At 38.0% G+C, this 18,619-nt stretch overlaps 1 protein-coding gene across 1 annotated transcript in view; it reads left to right on the forward strand.

Annotated features, from left to right (window-relative positions):
• The window catches only part of PCDH7 (protocadherin 7), a 598,799-nt gene that overhangs the window by 691 nt on the left and 579,489 nt on the right, over window positions 1-18,619 (forward strand). The window contains exon 2 of the mRNA XM_042782922.1: window positions 1-2,551. This exon is cut by the window's left edge and continues 89 nt beyond it. Within this exon, the coding sequence (XP_042638856.1) occupies window positions 1-2,551 (2,551 nt within the window). The remainder of the gene's footprint in view (window positions 2,552-18,619) is intronic.

The following is an 18,619-nucleotide window of genomic DNA, read 5'->3' on the forward strand; positions in this document are numbered from 1 at the left end:
GGGCGGCGGGAACGGCGCGAGCGGCGGCGGCCAGGGAAGCTCCAAGCGGCGGCTGGATGCACCTGAGGGCGGCGGCGGGGCGAGCCCCGGCGGCCGCAGCAGCGTGTTCGAGCTGCAGGTGGCCGACACCCCGGACGGCGAGAAGCAGCCGCAGCTGATCGTGAAGGGGGCGCTGGACCGCGAGCAGCGCGACTCCTACGAGCTGACCCTGCGGGTGCGCGACGGCGGCGACCCGCCGCGCTCGTCGCAGGCCATCCTGCGCGTGCTCATCACCGACGTGAACGACAACAGCCCCCGCTTCGAGAAGAGCGTGTACGAGGCCGACCTGGCGGAGAACAGCGCCCCGGGCACCCCTATCCTGCAGCTGCGCGCCGCCGACCTGGACGTGGGGGTCAACGGGCAGATCGAATACGTGTTCGGGGCGGCCACCGAGTCGGTGCGGAGGCTGCTGCGCCTGGACGAGGCGTCGGGCTGGCTCAGCGTCCTACACCGCATCGACCGCGAGGAGGTCAACCAGCTGCGCTTCACCGTCATGGCGCGAGACCGCGGACAGCCCCCTAAGACTGACAAGGCCACGGTGGTCCTCAACATCAAAGACGAGAACGACAACGTGCCTTCCATTGAAATTCGTAAGATTGGGCGCATCCCACTCAAGGACGGGGTGGCTAACGTGGCCGAAGATGTTCTGGTCGACACCCCAATCGCCCTGGTGCAGGTGTCCGACCGAGACCAGGGCGAGAACGGGGTTGTCACCTGCACCGTGGTAGGCGATGTGCCCTTCCAGCTCAAGCCCGCTAGCGACACAGAGGGCGACCAGAACAAGAAAAAGTACTTTCTGCACACCTCTGCGCCTCTGGACTATGAGACCACCCCGGAGTTCAACGTGGTCATAGTGGCCGTCGACTCGGGCAGCCCCAGCCTCTCCAGCAACAACTCTCTGGTAGTCAAGGTGGGGGACACCAACGACAATCCTCCTGTCTTCGAACATTCCGTGGTGGAGGTTTACTTCTTCGAGAACAATGTCCCAGGAGATAGGGTCGCCACAGTGAAGGCTACAGACGCAGACAGCGGCAAGAACGCGGAGATTGCCTACTCGCTGGACTCCTCCGTGATGGGGATCTTTGCCATCGATCCCAATTCTGGGGACATCCTCGTAAATACGGTGCTGGACAGAGAGCAGACTGACAGGTATGAGTTTAAAGTTAACGCCAAAGACAAAGGCATCCCGGTGCTCCAGGGCAGTACTACTGTGATTGTGCAGGTGGCTGACAAGAATGACAATGACCCTAAGTTTATGCAGGACGTCTTTACCTTTTATGTGAAAGAAAACTTGCAGCCCAACAGCCCGGTGGGTATGGTCACCGTGATGGATGCTGACAAGGGGAAAAATGCAGAGATGCGACTCTACATAGAGGAGAACAGTAACATTTTTTCCATTGAAAATGACACGGGGACCATTTATTCCACAATGTCCTTTGACCGGGAACATCAGACCACCTATACTTTCAGAGTCAAAGCTGTGGATGGGGGCGATCCTCCCAGGTCTGCCACAGCCACAGTCTCTCTCTTTGTAATGGATGAGAACGACAATGCTCCCACAGTTACCCTTCCCAGAAACATTTCCTACACTTTACTGCCACCTTCAAGTAATGTCAGGACAGTAGTAGCTACAGTGTTGGCAACAGACAGCGATGATGGCATCAATGCAGACCTTAACTACAGCATTGTGGGAGGGAATCCCTTCAAGCTGTTTGAGATTGATTCCACTAGTGGTGTGGTTTCCTTAGTGGGGAAACTCACCCAAAAACATTACGGCTTGCACAGGTTGGTGGTCCAAGTGAATGACAGTGGGCAGCCTTCCCAGTCCACCACCACTCTGGTGCATGTGTTTGTCAATGAAAGTGTCTCTAATGCAACTGTAATTGACTCTCAGATAGCCAGAAGTTTGCACACCCCACTCACCCAGGACATAGCTGGTGACCCAAGCTATGAAATTAGCAAACAGAGACTCAGTATTGTCATTGGAGTGGTTGCTGGGATTATGACAGTGATTCTGATCATCTTAATTGTAGTGATGGCAAGGTACTGCAGGTCCAAAAATAAAAATGGCTATGAAGCTGGCAAAAAAGACCATGAGGACTTTTTTACACCCCAACAGCATGACAAGTCGAAAAAGCCTAAAAAGGACAAGAAAAATAAAAAATCTAAGCAGCCACTTTATAGCAGCATAGTCACTGTAGAAGCTTCTAAACCAAATGGACAGAGGTATGATAGTGTCAATGAGAAGCTGTCAGACAGCCCTAGCATGGGGCGATACCGATCTGTTAATGGTGGGCCTGGCAGTCCTGACCTGGCAAGGCATTACAAATCTAGTTCTCCATTGCCTACTGTCCAGCTTCATCCCCAGTCACCAACTGCAGGAAAAAAACATCAGGCCGTACAAGATCTACCACCAGCCAACACGTTTGTGGGAGCAGGAGACAACATTTCAATTGGATCAGATCACTGCTCTGAGTACAGCTGTCAAACCAACAACAAGTACAGCAAACAGGTAAGAAGTGTTCCCAATACATTTAATTACGATCCTAGAAAAGGCTTAATAACTGAGACAGCATCTTATGTAAAGTTTTGTCTTCTGTTTTCTAATGCTATTTAAAATTTATAGTAGCAGGAATTTAATGTTAATCCACGCACCATTAACAAAGCAGAGGCCATCTATGAAGGACGCAGCACTGTATTTTGTGAGTTAGACCTAAGGTTCACTAAACTACTAAAGGAAATAAAGTAGTATTTTGCACTTCTCATTGCAGTTGGCAGCCTAATTCATCTACCTTTCCTGTCTCCAGAATAAATATGTATAAATGTGTTTGGATAGTGAGCTTGAACCAGAAAATTTCCACTTTTGTAGCTACTAAATGGATAATTACATCCAGAGAGAACATTTCTAAAGTTACTACTGATGCAAATTGGACACTGTAAAAGTTTAGCTATGTTATACATTATTCAAGATTTTACAGGTAAGCAGATGCTGATTCATGCAAATATAGTATCAAGTCTACAATACTGAAGTACTGACTATTTTGCCAGAAACACTGGTTGAAAAATATTTAATGATAATGCAAATGTTGTACAAAACTACATTGATATCTATAAAGATCAAGTTTCTATGTCAACTATTTGCAAGCATTTGCATTCTTCATGCTCAATATTAAAAGTTTCAAAGCAAAAATTAATTGCATGAGCCAATTATTGTTCCATCCAAGACATAAAATGTTAATCATTGATGCACACTGTGTATGAGTATTTTGCTATGCATTGTGATATATGGAGAATATGTTGGATATGTGGAATACTTGACATAGTTGCTTCTTGGTGAAATGGAAACTGGGAAAAAATATATATATATATATCTACCCTGAGGTGAACTTGAAAAAATATAAAATTTGTTTTTGAAAGCTTTGCTTATGTAATATATAACACTCAGAAAGTTTACTTTTTATACTCACCAAAGTTTATTTGACACAGAGCAAATAAAACTTTTTGGAAACTGCTGGGTCTAATACTGTAGCAAGCTCCCCTAAATATCACATACACTTTTACTGCTAGAACTCACCTCAAAAACATATTTATTATGACAGTCAAATAACATCAAGTAATAGTTTCTATTAAATACATTTGGCATGTTGAATGTGGAAGAATTTAGGCAAAGGGAAAAGTTATTTTACAGTCATAGAACTCATTGAAGATGTATAGGACAGGGATATTAAGTCCTTATTGCATGCAAAATTATTAACACTAGCTTTCTAAATAAACTTTTTATGTACAAACTACTTTTACTATAGATATTTGGACAAAGATAAATAAACATATATGCTTTTGTAGCCAATAGTCACAACGATCCGAGGAAGCACAGGTTTGAAGTACACTCCATCAAATGCCTTTTGATATTATGTCTTTTGATATACGTGAGTGTGAGGTATTTATTTATTTTACCTGGAAATTTGACCGAATGGGGAATTTATATCTGTTGTGTCATTGCTTTATCTGGCATTAGAAGAAGTTTCTTTTGTTTTGGTACCTTTAAGATTTTTGTAACCAAGGATGAATCCCATTAAAATAATAGCATATTTTTAATTTTATGTGTAAACAGCCACAAATAAATTGAGAACTCTTGGTATTTCCCTAGAAAATGGTAAAATGGAATGTAAACTTTGAAGAGGTCAGCTGTCATCCAATTGGTACTTTTTGTCCTGTGACTGAAAGGTATTTGCATTCTCAATTGTGTTATCTTATGCTCTTGAGTGGCCACATCAAGTTGCAAATTTATAGATATTTTATGCAAACACCTCATATGTTCTGTGCTGTCACTTAAGCTTCATTTGGCTCCATAGACAGGGTCAGTTCAATATTCTTAAATATTTAAAAAAGCTAATATCAAGACTGTTGGCATCCTGTTTAAAAGGCAAAGTGATACACTTATAAATAAACTAATGTGTGGTGCTAGTCTCTTAACTGAGCAAAGTAGTCCACATATCAAAAGAGAAAACTCACAAAGCCATTGGAATGAGTTAATTGTGCAGTTTGCCAAAAGTGATGTTGAGAAACTAGTATGTCATTGGGTATTCAAAAGATGTATAAAGTTTTAACCACAAGTAAATAGTTGACCTAAAATGAAATGAAGGAAAATGAAACACGTTCCCCTTAATGTAATTAGTGCTAGTAATTGATACACTTCATCTGCTCAATATTGCTGTCAGGGGACAGGGGATCCATCTGCAAAGGTACATCTGACATCATGAACAGGATCCTTTCTGTTTTGGTTTTTGTCTGGGCCATAAGCAGATGGTTTTCTATCATCATTTTAAAAATGATGTTGCCTTTAGTTTTTTGAACTGCCAAAATATGTACCTTTGATTCAACTTAGTGTAAAAGAAAAAAAAAAGAATGCAGGATATTTTTATAATTTCATCTCTTTTGATACTCAGCTTGTCTGAGGAAAACTTGAGGGTTGCATTCTTTTAATTCCTTCCAGGATGTTAATTGAAACTCTGAGATCTCATCTGACTTAAAGTCTTCATTTCTATTTATATCTCCTTGAATTGCCATATCATAGTTCTTTATAAGTGATAAAGTCTAAGTGATGTGTCTTACAGTTCTGCTATCTTTATGGATATTAGACTTTTCGAAGTGTTCCTCAGAAGTCCTGTTTATGGCTGTACTCAAATAAGTTGAACAGCCTTGTAGAAATAAAAGTCTGTAACAACCCTCTCCCTTTTTTTGTCATCTTTTTCCCACAGGCTCTAGAAACTTTCAAATCCAGATTTTATAGTTACTCTTCGACAGGGTTTCTGGAGTTATTTCTGAAATTCAGTTACTAAAGAGAGAAACCGATGATGACTAGTCCAGGTTTTCATAGTTCAGACCTTTGGAATTGAAACAAAAGCCTTACTTTACTCTTCATAACTGAATGTGTTTGTTGAACACAGCGTGCATCTTTGACAGAATTATTGAGATTGTGTCCACCTTGCCACTTTTTTTCTTCTTTTGCCTGGTAAACCTGGCCATGGTGGTGTTAGTTTTATGACTTGCAGTACAACTGTACTTCTGTACTTTTGATGTATATAATACAGGCAAGACTGTTTTGGTTTGTTTACTTGTTTTAAATCTCCAGTGTTTCACTGAGTTCAATGAGTATTTTTCTCAATTTTCTTTTAAAAAAGTAATATAATTCCAAAAGATTAATAAAAACCAAAAAAATTAAATTAACAGACAATGCAAAAGTACAATTGCCACTTTCTACCTTATTCTCAAATGCTGTTTAGTTTATCTTTGTGATGCTGTTACTTAGATAATGTATTCACAAGTAATATTTTATTTTATTTAGTAAATGGAAAGTAAGGTACTTTATTTTGGGCAAGGAGAAAGAGCATACAAATTGAATAAATATTAATTTTAAAAGCCATTAGTAGCTGATCCTGAGATAATCAAGAAAAAAAAATGCATATGAATCCCACTGGCAGTTCTCTTTGCATAAGGAACTGCTGAATTGAATCTGAATAATGCTTCCTTTAATTGATCAAATTTTGTTCAATACAGTGTATACTTAGGAAAATATAGCACAATTTATTTTTTAAATTATTTGCATTTTGGAAGCAAGTGGATTATTTGCCATCATGTAGTAGACTTATGAGCCATAAGAAGGAAGTACCAATTTTATTTGTGTATTATATTACACTATAAATACTATAGTAAAAATTAATCTGTGTAATGATGCTGGTGACTGCTCCAGTTTTAATCCTTTAAAATAATTGCTGTAGTTCTGTAATATAATTCTCCTGTCTACAATCAGTAACACTTTCCAAAGGCACAACTTTTGTACGTATGGTGGGATTTCATTTACGTTTGGCCTGATATCATGGGGTAAAAACTAATAACTGATGCAAGTTAGGTCTGGTCTTTAGTCAGGAGGTATCTATTCTAGCAACATTATTTGCACCTTTGGATATCTATGAAATAAGGAAAATACCACCAGCTGATTTGATCCACAATGAGTATGCAATTTTGTATGTAAGTCTATGTATGGCAATTTGAATCTTATCCCAGACTTACCATAAAATAATTAGTGAGTTATATACTAGATCATAAAGTCAATTTAAAGATTGAAATAAATTATACACCTGGAAAAATACAGTATAATCATTCTTTCTTGCTGTTCTCTATCTTTGATTAATTGCATGCCTCATATGTAAAAAGTATACACATGATATATATGATAAACTGTCTTTCTACACACACACAAATACACTCCCAGAGATACCCACATGTATTCTTATATATCAACTGTGGGACTGTTACACTTTTATTGCACTGTATTTGTAAATTGGTATATGGGAAACATCTGAACCTTAAACACTTACAAAACCAAAACAAAATAGACTGTACTCAGCATTGTCATTACCATACCTAAAATGATTAGCATGGTCACATTTTAGAATTAGAAGTTACCAGGCAGGTCAGTCCCTTATTTTATAGGAAAGATGACTGAGTCCCAGTATGGAATCAGGACCACAAAATTATTAGGGATACAATGTGAACTAGAACTCAAGCCATGGATCTCAGAGTTCATTGTTCTTTTTCAGCTTAACATACTATCTCTAGCAAAAAAAAAAAATAGAATTCTTCTAACGTTCTCTGTGTATATTAAAATAGCTACAGAAATCCATTGAGATTTGCTTTTGCATGTGTAATTTCATATGTTCCACTATCAAGATTGACATTTTGATAATAGAATATAATTCTGCTTTAGGCTCTAGTTCTTATCTACAGAATGATCAGAGGGAAATTATAATTCAAATTTTACAGAATTCAAAAAGAAATAACCATTCTTTCCCTCCTTTCTGAAGGATAGCAATTGATGACATACATTAAAGTACTTAAAATGCTTCAGAGCATGTATTCAACAAGTTAACTGACAAGAGTTTTGAGGATTAGCATAAGAAAGGTAACAAATGTCAGCCCTTACCTAGCATTAAGTTTGTCTTCAATAAAAATGTATTTGAAGTAGAAAATAATAATAATAAAACCTTGAGAAATTTCTGTGCACTGGAATTGGGAAGATCTTTTAGCTTTTCTTTTAATATTTATCGTTCCTTTTGACTTCTGGGCTTTTATGCTTACCTCCAACTTTACAGATGCAGTTTACCTCAGTAGCATTCTGTGAACCAGTGTGCCCTATGTGTTTGTTTCCAAGAGCACTTTTAGAGAAATGAGACATTGTAACATTTTTAAATAGGATTGCCTTCTTACTAAACAATTACCCCTTCTGGTGTTATCATAGTCTAAATTAATATATTGAAGAAATATAGATTATTGAATTTATCATGTTGAAAATTGAAATCTGATTTTTTTAAAACTAAATGCATTGTGATGAGGACATTGCTTCACGAAAACCACCAATGTTATTGGTTGTTTTGAATCTCTTTTTTGTGAAGAGTTGGAGGTAATGTAGGCAATATAGTGTAATAATTGCTTAAAGCGATTATGTTTAAACTGCATATAACCAATTGTAAGATTATATAAGGCTCCTTGTATATATTTACTAAGACTGGAGAAATAGTGAGATCTGTTCTTTTGTATCGCAAATAAGCTTTGTTTTCTTACTTTTTATTTATTTTTTTAATAAAAACCCTTAGAGCAGAGTCTCGGTTGTGGTACATTACACAATGCTTTATTTAGCATTAGTGTTGTGGGGGAAATCACTTTCAGGAAGAATTGAGCTGAAACCAGTAAAACTAATCTTAATTATCACTTGTAGTGCATTAATGTTTTAAAGGCAGAATAAAGGTTTATTTTCAGGAGTTTAGTGGTGTTTCTATTGAACTCTAATGCTGTGTACAAACAGAAAAAACAATTAAAGCTGTCAAGTAGGATTCCTCTGATCAGTTAGCTTTTTTTTCTTTTCCTGAGCATATTTATTATTTACAAACACATAATTTGCAAATGACAATTTGCTGTTCCAAAACCACTACCACAACATTCATATTGGGCATAAAACATTGGGGGAAATTTCTTAATTGCATTTTTTTTTTTTTTTTTTTTACCTGCATAAATCTTTATTTTCCTTCTTTCAGATGCGTCTACATCCATACATTACTGTGTTTGGCTGAATTCCACTCTAATATGATGCTCCATTATGCACCATACAGTGATGACCTTGCTACTCCGAAACCTGCTGGAGCCTGCCCTTGGCCGTGGGGTGTCAGCCAATCACTGCTTGTTCCTCCCATGCATTTTATCCCCCTCCGCAGCATTTGAGGAAAAATAGTGTTGAAATAAATAAACTTATAAAACAATCAGTATTAATACAAAACATGTGTTACTAGTGTATGTCTAAGTCACCAGGAACTCCATTCTCAAGGAGGTGGTTAGCAGAACTTCATATTGGAGTCTTTTGGGAAAAAAAAAGAAAAAAAAATTCCCAAATACTATTCTTTCAATAGATATTTTAATACTATGGCTTTGTGTGGCCAGACAAAAATTAAGTCTATTCAGTCTTTGCCTATAATACATGAAATGACTACTTTGCATTAAAACCTTAATTAATCAGTATTTTTTAAGTGTCGAATTAAGTTTTTCCAGGCCACGATATAGTTCTTTTCGTAAAGGGTAATGTCTTACTCTCGTTATAGCTGTGTGTGTTTGCATGTATCCCCACATTTGTACCTGCAAGGGCTTGGGTATATATTTATATCAAATATTATCTATAAAAGAAATATGAAGAATTAATTTTATGTTTGTCACAGATAATGCAGTAGATTCATTTTTTCCTTGATCTTGAAGTACTAGCCAAAGTATCTTTAGAATTTTCAACTTTGGTTTGGTCTGGTCTGGTCAAATCCCTTAAGAGATTTTAGAACTGAATCAGATTTACTGAAGTCATTATAGTCTCAGCATTATAGTCATATTTAGAAAGAATGTATATCTTCCTGATTTAAGCAACTACATTCATCTGAAGGCTATTGTGTTTGCTGGAGACAACATAAACAAGTAAATGCCTAAAAACTGAGCATGTTACATGTTAGTGAGAATTGAGCACATTACATAGTGGTGCGAAATACAAATGGGTGAATGTCGAAATTTTAGCTAAGTGATATTCTCTCTAAGTTATGTCAGGGAATCCTTTGGAAGGTCCCACTAACTCTCTGTGTTTGTTGTGCATATGTGTATATATATATATATATAAGCTTGGGCAATCCTTCTCTCTAAGTTATGTCAGGGAATCCTTTGGAAGGTCCCACTAACTCTCTGTGTTTGTTGTGCATATGTGTGTATATATATATATATATAAGCTTGGGCAATCCTACTTCCGTAGTGATACTGCCTCGGAAACCCAAGGAGGGGTCGCTATGAGTCAGGTTTGACTCGATGGCACATAACAACAATATATACATTATATATATAAAGAAGTGTTCTCTGTATGAAGTTTGATCATTTTATAATACATTTCATGCATCACTTGCTGCATTGAAGTTTTTCCCAAGCTCTGAAGTGCTGACCAATAATTCTTGGAATGTCTCTGAATTATTTTCAAAATGTGTGAAAGTGATAGGAAATGCACTCTAACCCACAAAAGTTCCAAATGCTTTTTTGAGACTTTTTATTCCGTTAACTGCTATTCTAAAATATTGTCAAAACGGAGTTTTAGAAGTGCCAGTGAAACTACAATGAAATTTCAGAATTAAACCCTAATTATTCTCAATTTCTCACTTTGCTTTGGGCATGAGGACCAGTGCAAGAAGCTGATGAAAAGTGCCCTTGTCACTTTCTGCTCCTTGGAAGTACGTTTCCTCATCTGCGGTTGTTGTTGTTGTTGTTATGTGCCGTGGAGTCGACCCGACTCATAGCGACCCCTCCTTGGGTTTCCAAGGCGGTATCACTGTGGAAGTAGATTGCCCAACCTTCCTTCCGAGGAGTGGCTGGTGGGTTTGAACCGACAGTCTTCTGGTTAGCAGTCAAGTGCCTTAGGCACTGCGCTACCAGAGCTCCTCAGTAGTAAACCGCAATCGATATACTTAAAATGTGAATCTTGTAACAAATCACATCAATTCAAAAACCGACTAAAAAAACAATAAAAGCCAGAATTTTGAGTTAATTTAATATGCAACCACATCATTTGTGAAGGACAAAGAAAATTTGAAATCAACATAGTTATCAATGTACATTTCAACACAATATTGAGACATAAAACAATTTAGTAGGTCTCAACCACAATTAGCAAGATGGGAAATTTAAAAAAAAAAATCAGAGTATGCCAACTATATTACAAGTAAACATTGTTCTGTGCAATTTTTTCTTTCAGTTGTTTGTGTGCATGTGTGTGTGAAAATGCTTTGGTTGCTGTATAAAATGTATGTTTTCTTGTAGAAGCAGTCAAAACATCTAGAGAACCACTCCTTTAGAGATTTCGGCATAAGATATGGCTATTTACTAGTATGATTGGAAAAACATAATAAATCAATGTAAAAAAATTCTAACACCTCAGGGACTTTAGTATACTACTAAGCAGAACCAGAATGGTCAACAGCATACTCCTTCCAGCAGCATTTATCAACCACGAAGAGCTTTTGGAAGTCTCAGCCATTCCTCTGATATTCTTGATTTTTTTTTTTAACCTTTCAATACATTGCCATGCGTTCACTGCTCAGGCACACACTTCCACCCGCTCCCCACCACCAGTTGTTGTTATCTGGATCTCGGGTCTCTTGGCCAATCTCCTGTGTGATGATTGGAAGTTACCATTTAGGGAAGAGGCTGTGGACTGTGGACTGTTGGAATGACTCTCATATTCCCCTATGTATTTTAGCCCTTGGACAGTGTATAGTAAACCACAAGACAACAATTCTCCATTACAAAACCTGTGGAAGGATATGAGAATGTTAGAGACTGGTCTGTCTGGAGCAGTTCAATCATTAAAGATTTTTGAAAAACTATTTTTAATATCAGTATTGCTACTGGGTATAAAAGAATAATTAGAAAACCTTTGCCCTCATGGGCTTAATTTATTATTTGTTAGATTATGGAAAGATAAGTGATAGTTTTTATATTTGCATCATGATTGTTAAGTTTCAAAGAATTTTCATATATGTTTGCTCATCTAATCTTCAGAGCAAACTTCAGACTTCCAGTAAAAGCATCATTATTTGTGAAGTGAAGAAATTGAGAAAGTGAATGGCTTTTTGCTAGCTCTGATGGAAATCTAGTGTTGTAAGGACTTTCTATGAAGAGGGATCCAGTCAGAATTCAAGAGTATCACCAGCATTTGAGGGCAGTTGTGGAATTTGTGTCTTTGTATATAGTATGTTTTCCCTTATTTGGGAAAAACCATCTGAAAATAATTGCTTGGAACAATTACAGTTTTTCATATTTTTGCAGTCATACACACTGTGCTTAATACTAGTAAGATAAGGTTAAAAAATTGCTATATGTGTAATTTTGAGATCTAATTACCTGGATCTGTAAATATTACCTGATATATAACAATAATAATGACAATAATAAAACCCCTCAAGATTAGACAAAGCAGTTTAACCCTAACTTCATTTTTGAGACTATCTCCTGAGAACCTATCAAGATTCTTTGGAAGTGATTTCGCAGCTTGAAATATCTCTTACCTCTTTGGGAATAATTATCTGTAACTTTGCAAAATATGTTTCTTCGATGTTTGATTTTTTAATCCTTTCATTTTGTAGAGAACTTGTTGATTTGATATATGTTCCATACACAGTGTGAGGTTTTAGGATGGGGATAAAATGACAACGAGAATAGTGTCCTCACCAGAGATAAACAATAATAATATACCTAAGGCAAGAACTGTTTGGAACTCAGGGCCGGCCTCTAACTTGTCTTGTTCATATAGGGGGCACTCCTAAATAGTTGTTGAACTAATGAGTGGAGGGCCTGGGTTTGGAGGCTAGGTAGACTTTGGATCCATCCACATTAGATCACGGGAATAGGGTTGCCCATTTTATAGCAGGCCCTGAGAGCACCCTAATTGTGATTTTCTTTCCTGCTGGGTGGTTGTTCCCATGATGAAAGGCTACCTACAGTGCTGACTAGAGTCCCTGTTGTCTATGTGGTGTAGGACTGTTGTTTCAGTAGTGAATGAGAAATTCTCTGATTTTCCTTCGTTTCTTTTCTCCTGGTGATATTGTAAACAAGAAATCCTTAAAAAATCATAAAGCTAAACTGAAGGAAATGTAAAGACAGACATACAAGTGAGGCACTGGTCACATGTAGGCTTCTGACATGTTTTAAGAGGATTTTCTGAAGAAGGACCATGCAAACATGGGTTTCCAGTACTTTTCTGGACATCCTTTTCTGAGCAAAAATGGATGTTTGGGGAAAACCACAGACAAGAGACTCTGTATTCTTTGATTTATATTTTCCTGCAGGTCTTACTAGTTCACTCTGCCAATCCTCGCTCACTGAAAAAGGATGAATTTCCCTCTTCATTGAGCTCATGGTGAGCAGTAATTATTAAAGGTGAAAACTTAGAATATCTGTACAGAGAACTGTTTACTGGATTTGCTAAAAGATTTAGATGAGGGAATGTGTTTTCACTTGAGGAAAAACGGGCAGTGGGGAAGACGTGGGGAGGGCAAGGAGTGGGAGCAGAGAAATGCCTTCTAACTCCCAAGCACTCCTAAGGAGCTCCTGGTAGTCAACGGGGGCACTTCTTTTAAAATTCAAATAACCTCTGGAGGAGTTCTAGGGAGTCTTTGCACACCTGGGTGTGAATTACTTTAAGCAGATAATTAGGTCAGCCCCTCAAGAAGATCAATAGCCCTTAAGAAATGGGGATTTTGATTAGGGCAGTGAGGAAGGAGGGCAGTCTTCAGTAGTTTAGAAGATTGAGAACTCCCTTAAGGCACCAAGTGTCTCAAACCACAGCTAAGACTGGGGAAGACAGGGTGAGACTGTATTTGAAAAGGACAAGTGAGCGGGCTTCAAAAGGGCAAATGGGCTTAAATTTTGGCTGGGCCCCGGTTATCATAGAGTGCCACTAACCATCACGGCTTGATATGATTGGTAGACAAGTGGAAAATGTAGTAAAGCTCCATTTCCGCTTATTTAGCCCAGTTTTTGTTGTTGGTTTGGCTTTTGTTTTCAGTCCAAGATACTCAGTTCAACTGCCCTTTCTCTACTCATTTTCTGCCTCTGTACTTTTGAGAGAAAAACAAGGAAATGAAAGAGAAATGAAAGTAGAACCTATGGCTCTACACCACCTTCTCCCCACTATTTTATGAAACTAGAGGAATAAGAATTGTTGTTAGGTGCCGCTGAGTCAGTTTTTGACTCACATTGTCCCCAGGTGACAGAACTGCCTTGTTGCCAGGTTTTTCTGTTACTGAGCTCTGGGTGCGTTCCAAGTGCCAGCCTTTCAGTTAGCAGCCAGTCCAGTGTTTAACCATTGAGGCACCAGGACACCTGGATGATAAAGTTACCTTTCATTGACACTTACTATTGCTGTGGAGCCCATGTGTGTCAGAGTCAAACTGTGACAGATTTTTCACAAGTAGATAGCCAGGCCTTTCTTATGTGGTGCCTCTGGGTGGACTCGAACCGGCAACATTTTAGTTAGCAGCTGGGCATGTTAACCATTTGCACCATTCTAGACTTATTCTTGGAAATGATGAAAAGCTGATACAAGTTACTATAGTTTTTCTGAAAAATACATGAATCTGTACCATGTGTAATGTGCATATAATTGAAGTATATTTTTTAGTTTATTACATCTAACTTTAATGCACCATATTGAGTGCTTTTTGCAATTTTCAGTTTTTATGGAGACTTGTTATATTTAATTAACATCTTAGGTATTTTAAGTTTTCCAACTAAGAACTGTACATAGACATAATTAACACATCAGTATTTTCATAAAACTGTCCCAAATTGTTCCACTAATGTAATGAAGAAGTTTTTAAATGGCAATATTAGAGTTTGTCTTACATTCTATTATGTTTTCAGCATTAAATTCCAAATGAAAAGCTGTAGGAGTTAAGTGGGGAGAGAGTGTTGAAACAATAATATAGGCTTAATAATCCTTCTTTTGTAAGGGCATTTCTCAGTGGATTTTCACACACAGTGGCATAATTGGTCTGACAAAGATCCGGTGGGTCTGCTTTCTCATGGCATATGGGAACTACCAAGCACGTAACTGAGGCTGGTACTGCACTCCAAGTGACGGTCACAAACTGTTATTATGTGTATATGCAGTGAACATTGCGTCTTGAGACAAATCCATGAACAAATTGAGGATTACGCTTTTGTGTGTGTGTGTGCATTCCATGTGCCTTTCTATTATTTAATGAAGTTAAAAATTCATATGATAAAATATATAACAAGTAGCCTGGGAACTACGTATATACGTCCAATGTGATATGTGAAATGATGACTTTGGTAGGGTAATACAAGATAAACTCAGCAAAGTCTGGGAGGAGAGTCTCCCCTCTTTTTCATCCTTTGGCCATAATTTCTAGGCAACCAAGTGGAACAACAGCTAAATAGACTTGCTAAGAAGTACATTTCAGGCTTCTAGAGCTAATTTTTATCTCACCTTCTACTTTTAAAAATGGAACAGGTAAACACTTCCCCTGCTCAGGGTAATGGCAATAATTATGGCATAAATGTATAGGTTTTTATATTGCATCTAATACCACTTTTCATTGTGGTTAGCTGGTGAGTACAAGGATCAATTTTAGTTACTGAGATGGCATTTCTCTACAGCATTAGAAAGAAAAGATGATAATGTCTGTATTTTTTCAGAATCAAAAGTGGATTTACTTAGATCAGGAACATTAAAATACACTGTTAGGAAAACGTCTTTGCTTTTTAGTTTCTGCCTTATAATAAGTAACTAATATTTGTCTATATGTATATATTCATTGTATTAAAACATTCCACAAGTAATGCCTCACCATTTTGGAGAGCAAATACTTAGTATGTCGTTGTTGTTATGTGCCCTCCAGTCTGACCTGATTCATAGTGACTCCTCCTTGGGTTTCCAAGGTGATATCACTACAGGAAGTAGATTGCCCAACCTTCGTTCTGAGGAGTGGCTGGTGAGTTTGAACTGCCAGGTTTCTGGTTAGCAGTCAACTGCCTTAGGCACTACGCTACCAGAGCTCCTAAAATACTTACTAAGTGACTATTAATTTACCATTAAGTGTCTTCTGTGTATTTCACGGAACTGCAATGTATGAAGTAGGAATCTAGAAAAATTGGAAGTTGTTAAAAATGAAATGAAACACATAAAGCTCGATATCCTAGTCATTCCAAAAACCTAACTTGCTGCCATCAAGTCGATTCTGACTCATAGTGACCCCCACTGGGCTGCTGAGGCTGTAAATTTTTACAGAAGCATATTGCCTCGTCTTCTTCCACTGACCACCTGGTGGGTTCGAACTACCAACCTTTTGGATATCAGTCAAATGCCTTAACCACTGTGCCACCTGATCTCCCTATCCTAGGCATTAGTGAGCTGAAATGAGCTGATTTTGGCCATTTATAATCAAGAAAATCATATGGTCTGCTGTGCTGGGAATGACAAAAGATGGATTGGCATAATGGCTGATGGACTCAAGTAAAGCAAGCATTGTGAGGATGGTGGATGACAGGGCAGTGTTTCATTCAGTTGTGCTGTGTGTTGCTATGATTCAGAGACAACTCGGTACCTAACAACGACAACACTAATGTATCTCCTACGTGCAAGGTACTGTTCTAAGAACCTGAGAAACAGCAATAAACAACAACAGACAAAAATCCCCCCCTTCAAGAAATTTCAATTTTGAAGGGATAATACATAAATTATAATAGCTAAACTTATATTGCACTGCTGTATTCTAGGCACAGGTCAACACATTTTGCATATTTTAACTCACTGAATTGCGTATTTTAACTCACAATGACTGTATGAAATAATTTCTCTAATTATCTTCATTTTGTAGACGAAGAGACTGATGCACAGAGGAGGAAATTAACTTGCTTATGTCACACAGCTTGCAGAATGCAGACCTGAGGGTCAAGCACAGACATTCTGCCTGCAGAGGTCACAGTCTTGATCACTGTGCAAATGTGAAGTAGCTGGAATATGTTTATTTTACAGCCAGCATGTTTTATGAGACTGAAATAGGATTCACTTGCTTCTCTTAAAAGGAACCCTGATGGCCCAATGGTTATGGGCTAAGCTGTTAACTGAACGCTTTGTGGTTCCAGCCACTCCACAGGACAAAAGCACTAACAATCTGCTCCCATAAAGATTACAGCCTAGGAAACCCTGTGGGGCGGTTGTACCCTGTCATATAGGGTCGCTGTGACTTGGAATCAACTCAAGTCAATGGCACAGGATGACAGCTTCTCTTAAAAGGATTCAGTGATATCTAGCCTGGCTACTTTAATATCTTTTTACTATACTCTTGAAATTAGATCACTTGCCCTCCCACTTTTTTTTTTTTTTTTTTAAATATCACTTTCAACCTTAACCAAAGCTAAACCCACTGACATCAAGTTGATTTCGACTCATAGCTACTCTATAGGGCAAACTAGAACTGCCTCCACAGGGTTTCCAAGGCTGCAAATCTTTATGGAGGTGGATTGTCTCGTCTTTCTCCTGTGGAGAGGCTCATGAGTTTGAGCCGCTGACCTTTTGGTTGTTGTTGTTGTTATGTGTCGTCGAGTCAAACCCGACTCATAGAGACCCCTCCTTGGGTTTCCGAGGCAGTATCACTGCGGAAGTAGGATTGCCCAACCTTCCTTCCGAGGAGTGGTTGGTGGGTTTGAACCGCCAGCCTTCTGGTTAGCAGGCAAGTGTCTTAGCCACTATGCTATCAGAGCTCCTTTTGGTTAGCATCCAAATACGTAAACCACTACACCACCAGACCTCCTTCAAATTTGAACCAATTGCATATTAAATATAAGAAGATAGATGTTAGGGTCATTTTACTGGTCTTCACCTAGCCCATCTGATATTTGAGGGATTACCTCCAAGGTCCTTTTTTGTTGTTCTTTCATTTGGAATCATTTTTATTTCAGTTGGTCTTTACCTACTCTGCTCAGTATGTTACTGATACATACAGGAAAAACATTCATTTTTGTGAAGTGCCATTCAGTTGAGGATAGAAAATGCATTTTTATAGAGAATAAAATTGTAAGTAGGTCATTTTTAATAAAGGCACCCTGGTACTGCAAAAGTTAAGTGCTGATTGCTAAGCTGAAGGTTGAAGGTTGGAACCTATCTAGCAGTCTACAGGAGAGAGGCCTGGGGATCTAACTGTAAAGATTACAGCCAAGAAAACCTGACAGGGCCAGTTCTACTGTGTCACATGCGGTTGTTACAAGTCAGAAAATACTGGAAGGCGCTCAGTGTCAACAGCAGTAATTTTTAATATTCATATATTGCTTTTACCTTTTATTAAAAAAAAAATTCCTATTGAGTTTTATCTTTTTACCATTCACAAATGCTTGGAAGAAAGCAAGGTAAAAGTCAATTTCCCATAAAAAAAAATTTCTATAACTAGTTTGCTCTTCTTTAAATCAGGTGCTCACTTGTGAATATGCAATTAAAATATGAATTACATCATTTGTTTTTCTATTAGAAGGTACTCTTCTTGTACTAGTGTCTTCATCTAAACTTTATACAAGTGTCACTATGAGACACATTTTTAATCAGCTTGCATGCAGTTGGAAGCTTCAAAGCCCATAAGAAACTGATTCTTTATTTTGAAAATAAGGCAGTTCTAATATTTTGGTATGATGGTGTTTTCTTAATGTCTGAATACCTTGACATTTTCTTCTTGGGATATTTTTTCATATGGGGTAGCTTTCCCAAAATAGAACTGTAATCCAATTGGATTTTGTTAAATAATATCTCTGTATACATATTATCTGTGAAAAATCTCTCTCTATATATATTATTTGAATTGATCTTGGTATCACCAGAATGATTCTTTTAACTTTTAAGCCTTAAACTAGTGAACAACTTAAGGATTTAGCTTCCACAGTTCACTTTAGTATTTGTATAATTTTATTTCCTCAATCATAAATATTAAGAATATTGTCCATA

The sequence above is a fragment of the Orycteropus afer genome, unplaced genomic scaffold, assembly GCF_000298275.1.
Source record: "Orycteropus afer afer isolate SDZICR_OR568_19922 unplaced genomic scaffold, OryAfe1.0 scaffold00514, whole genome shotgun sequence".
Taxonomy (NCBI): domain Eukaryota; kingdom Metazoa; phylum Chordata; class Mammalia; order Tubulidentata; family Orycteropodidae; genus Orycteropus; species Orycteropus afer.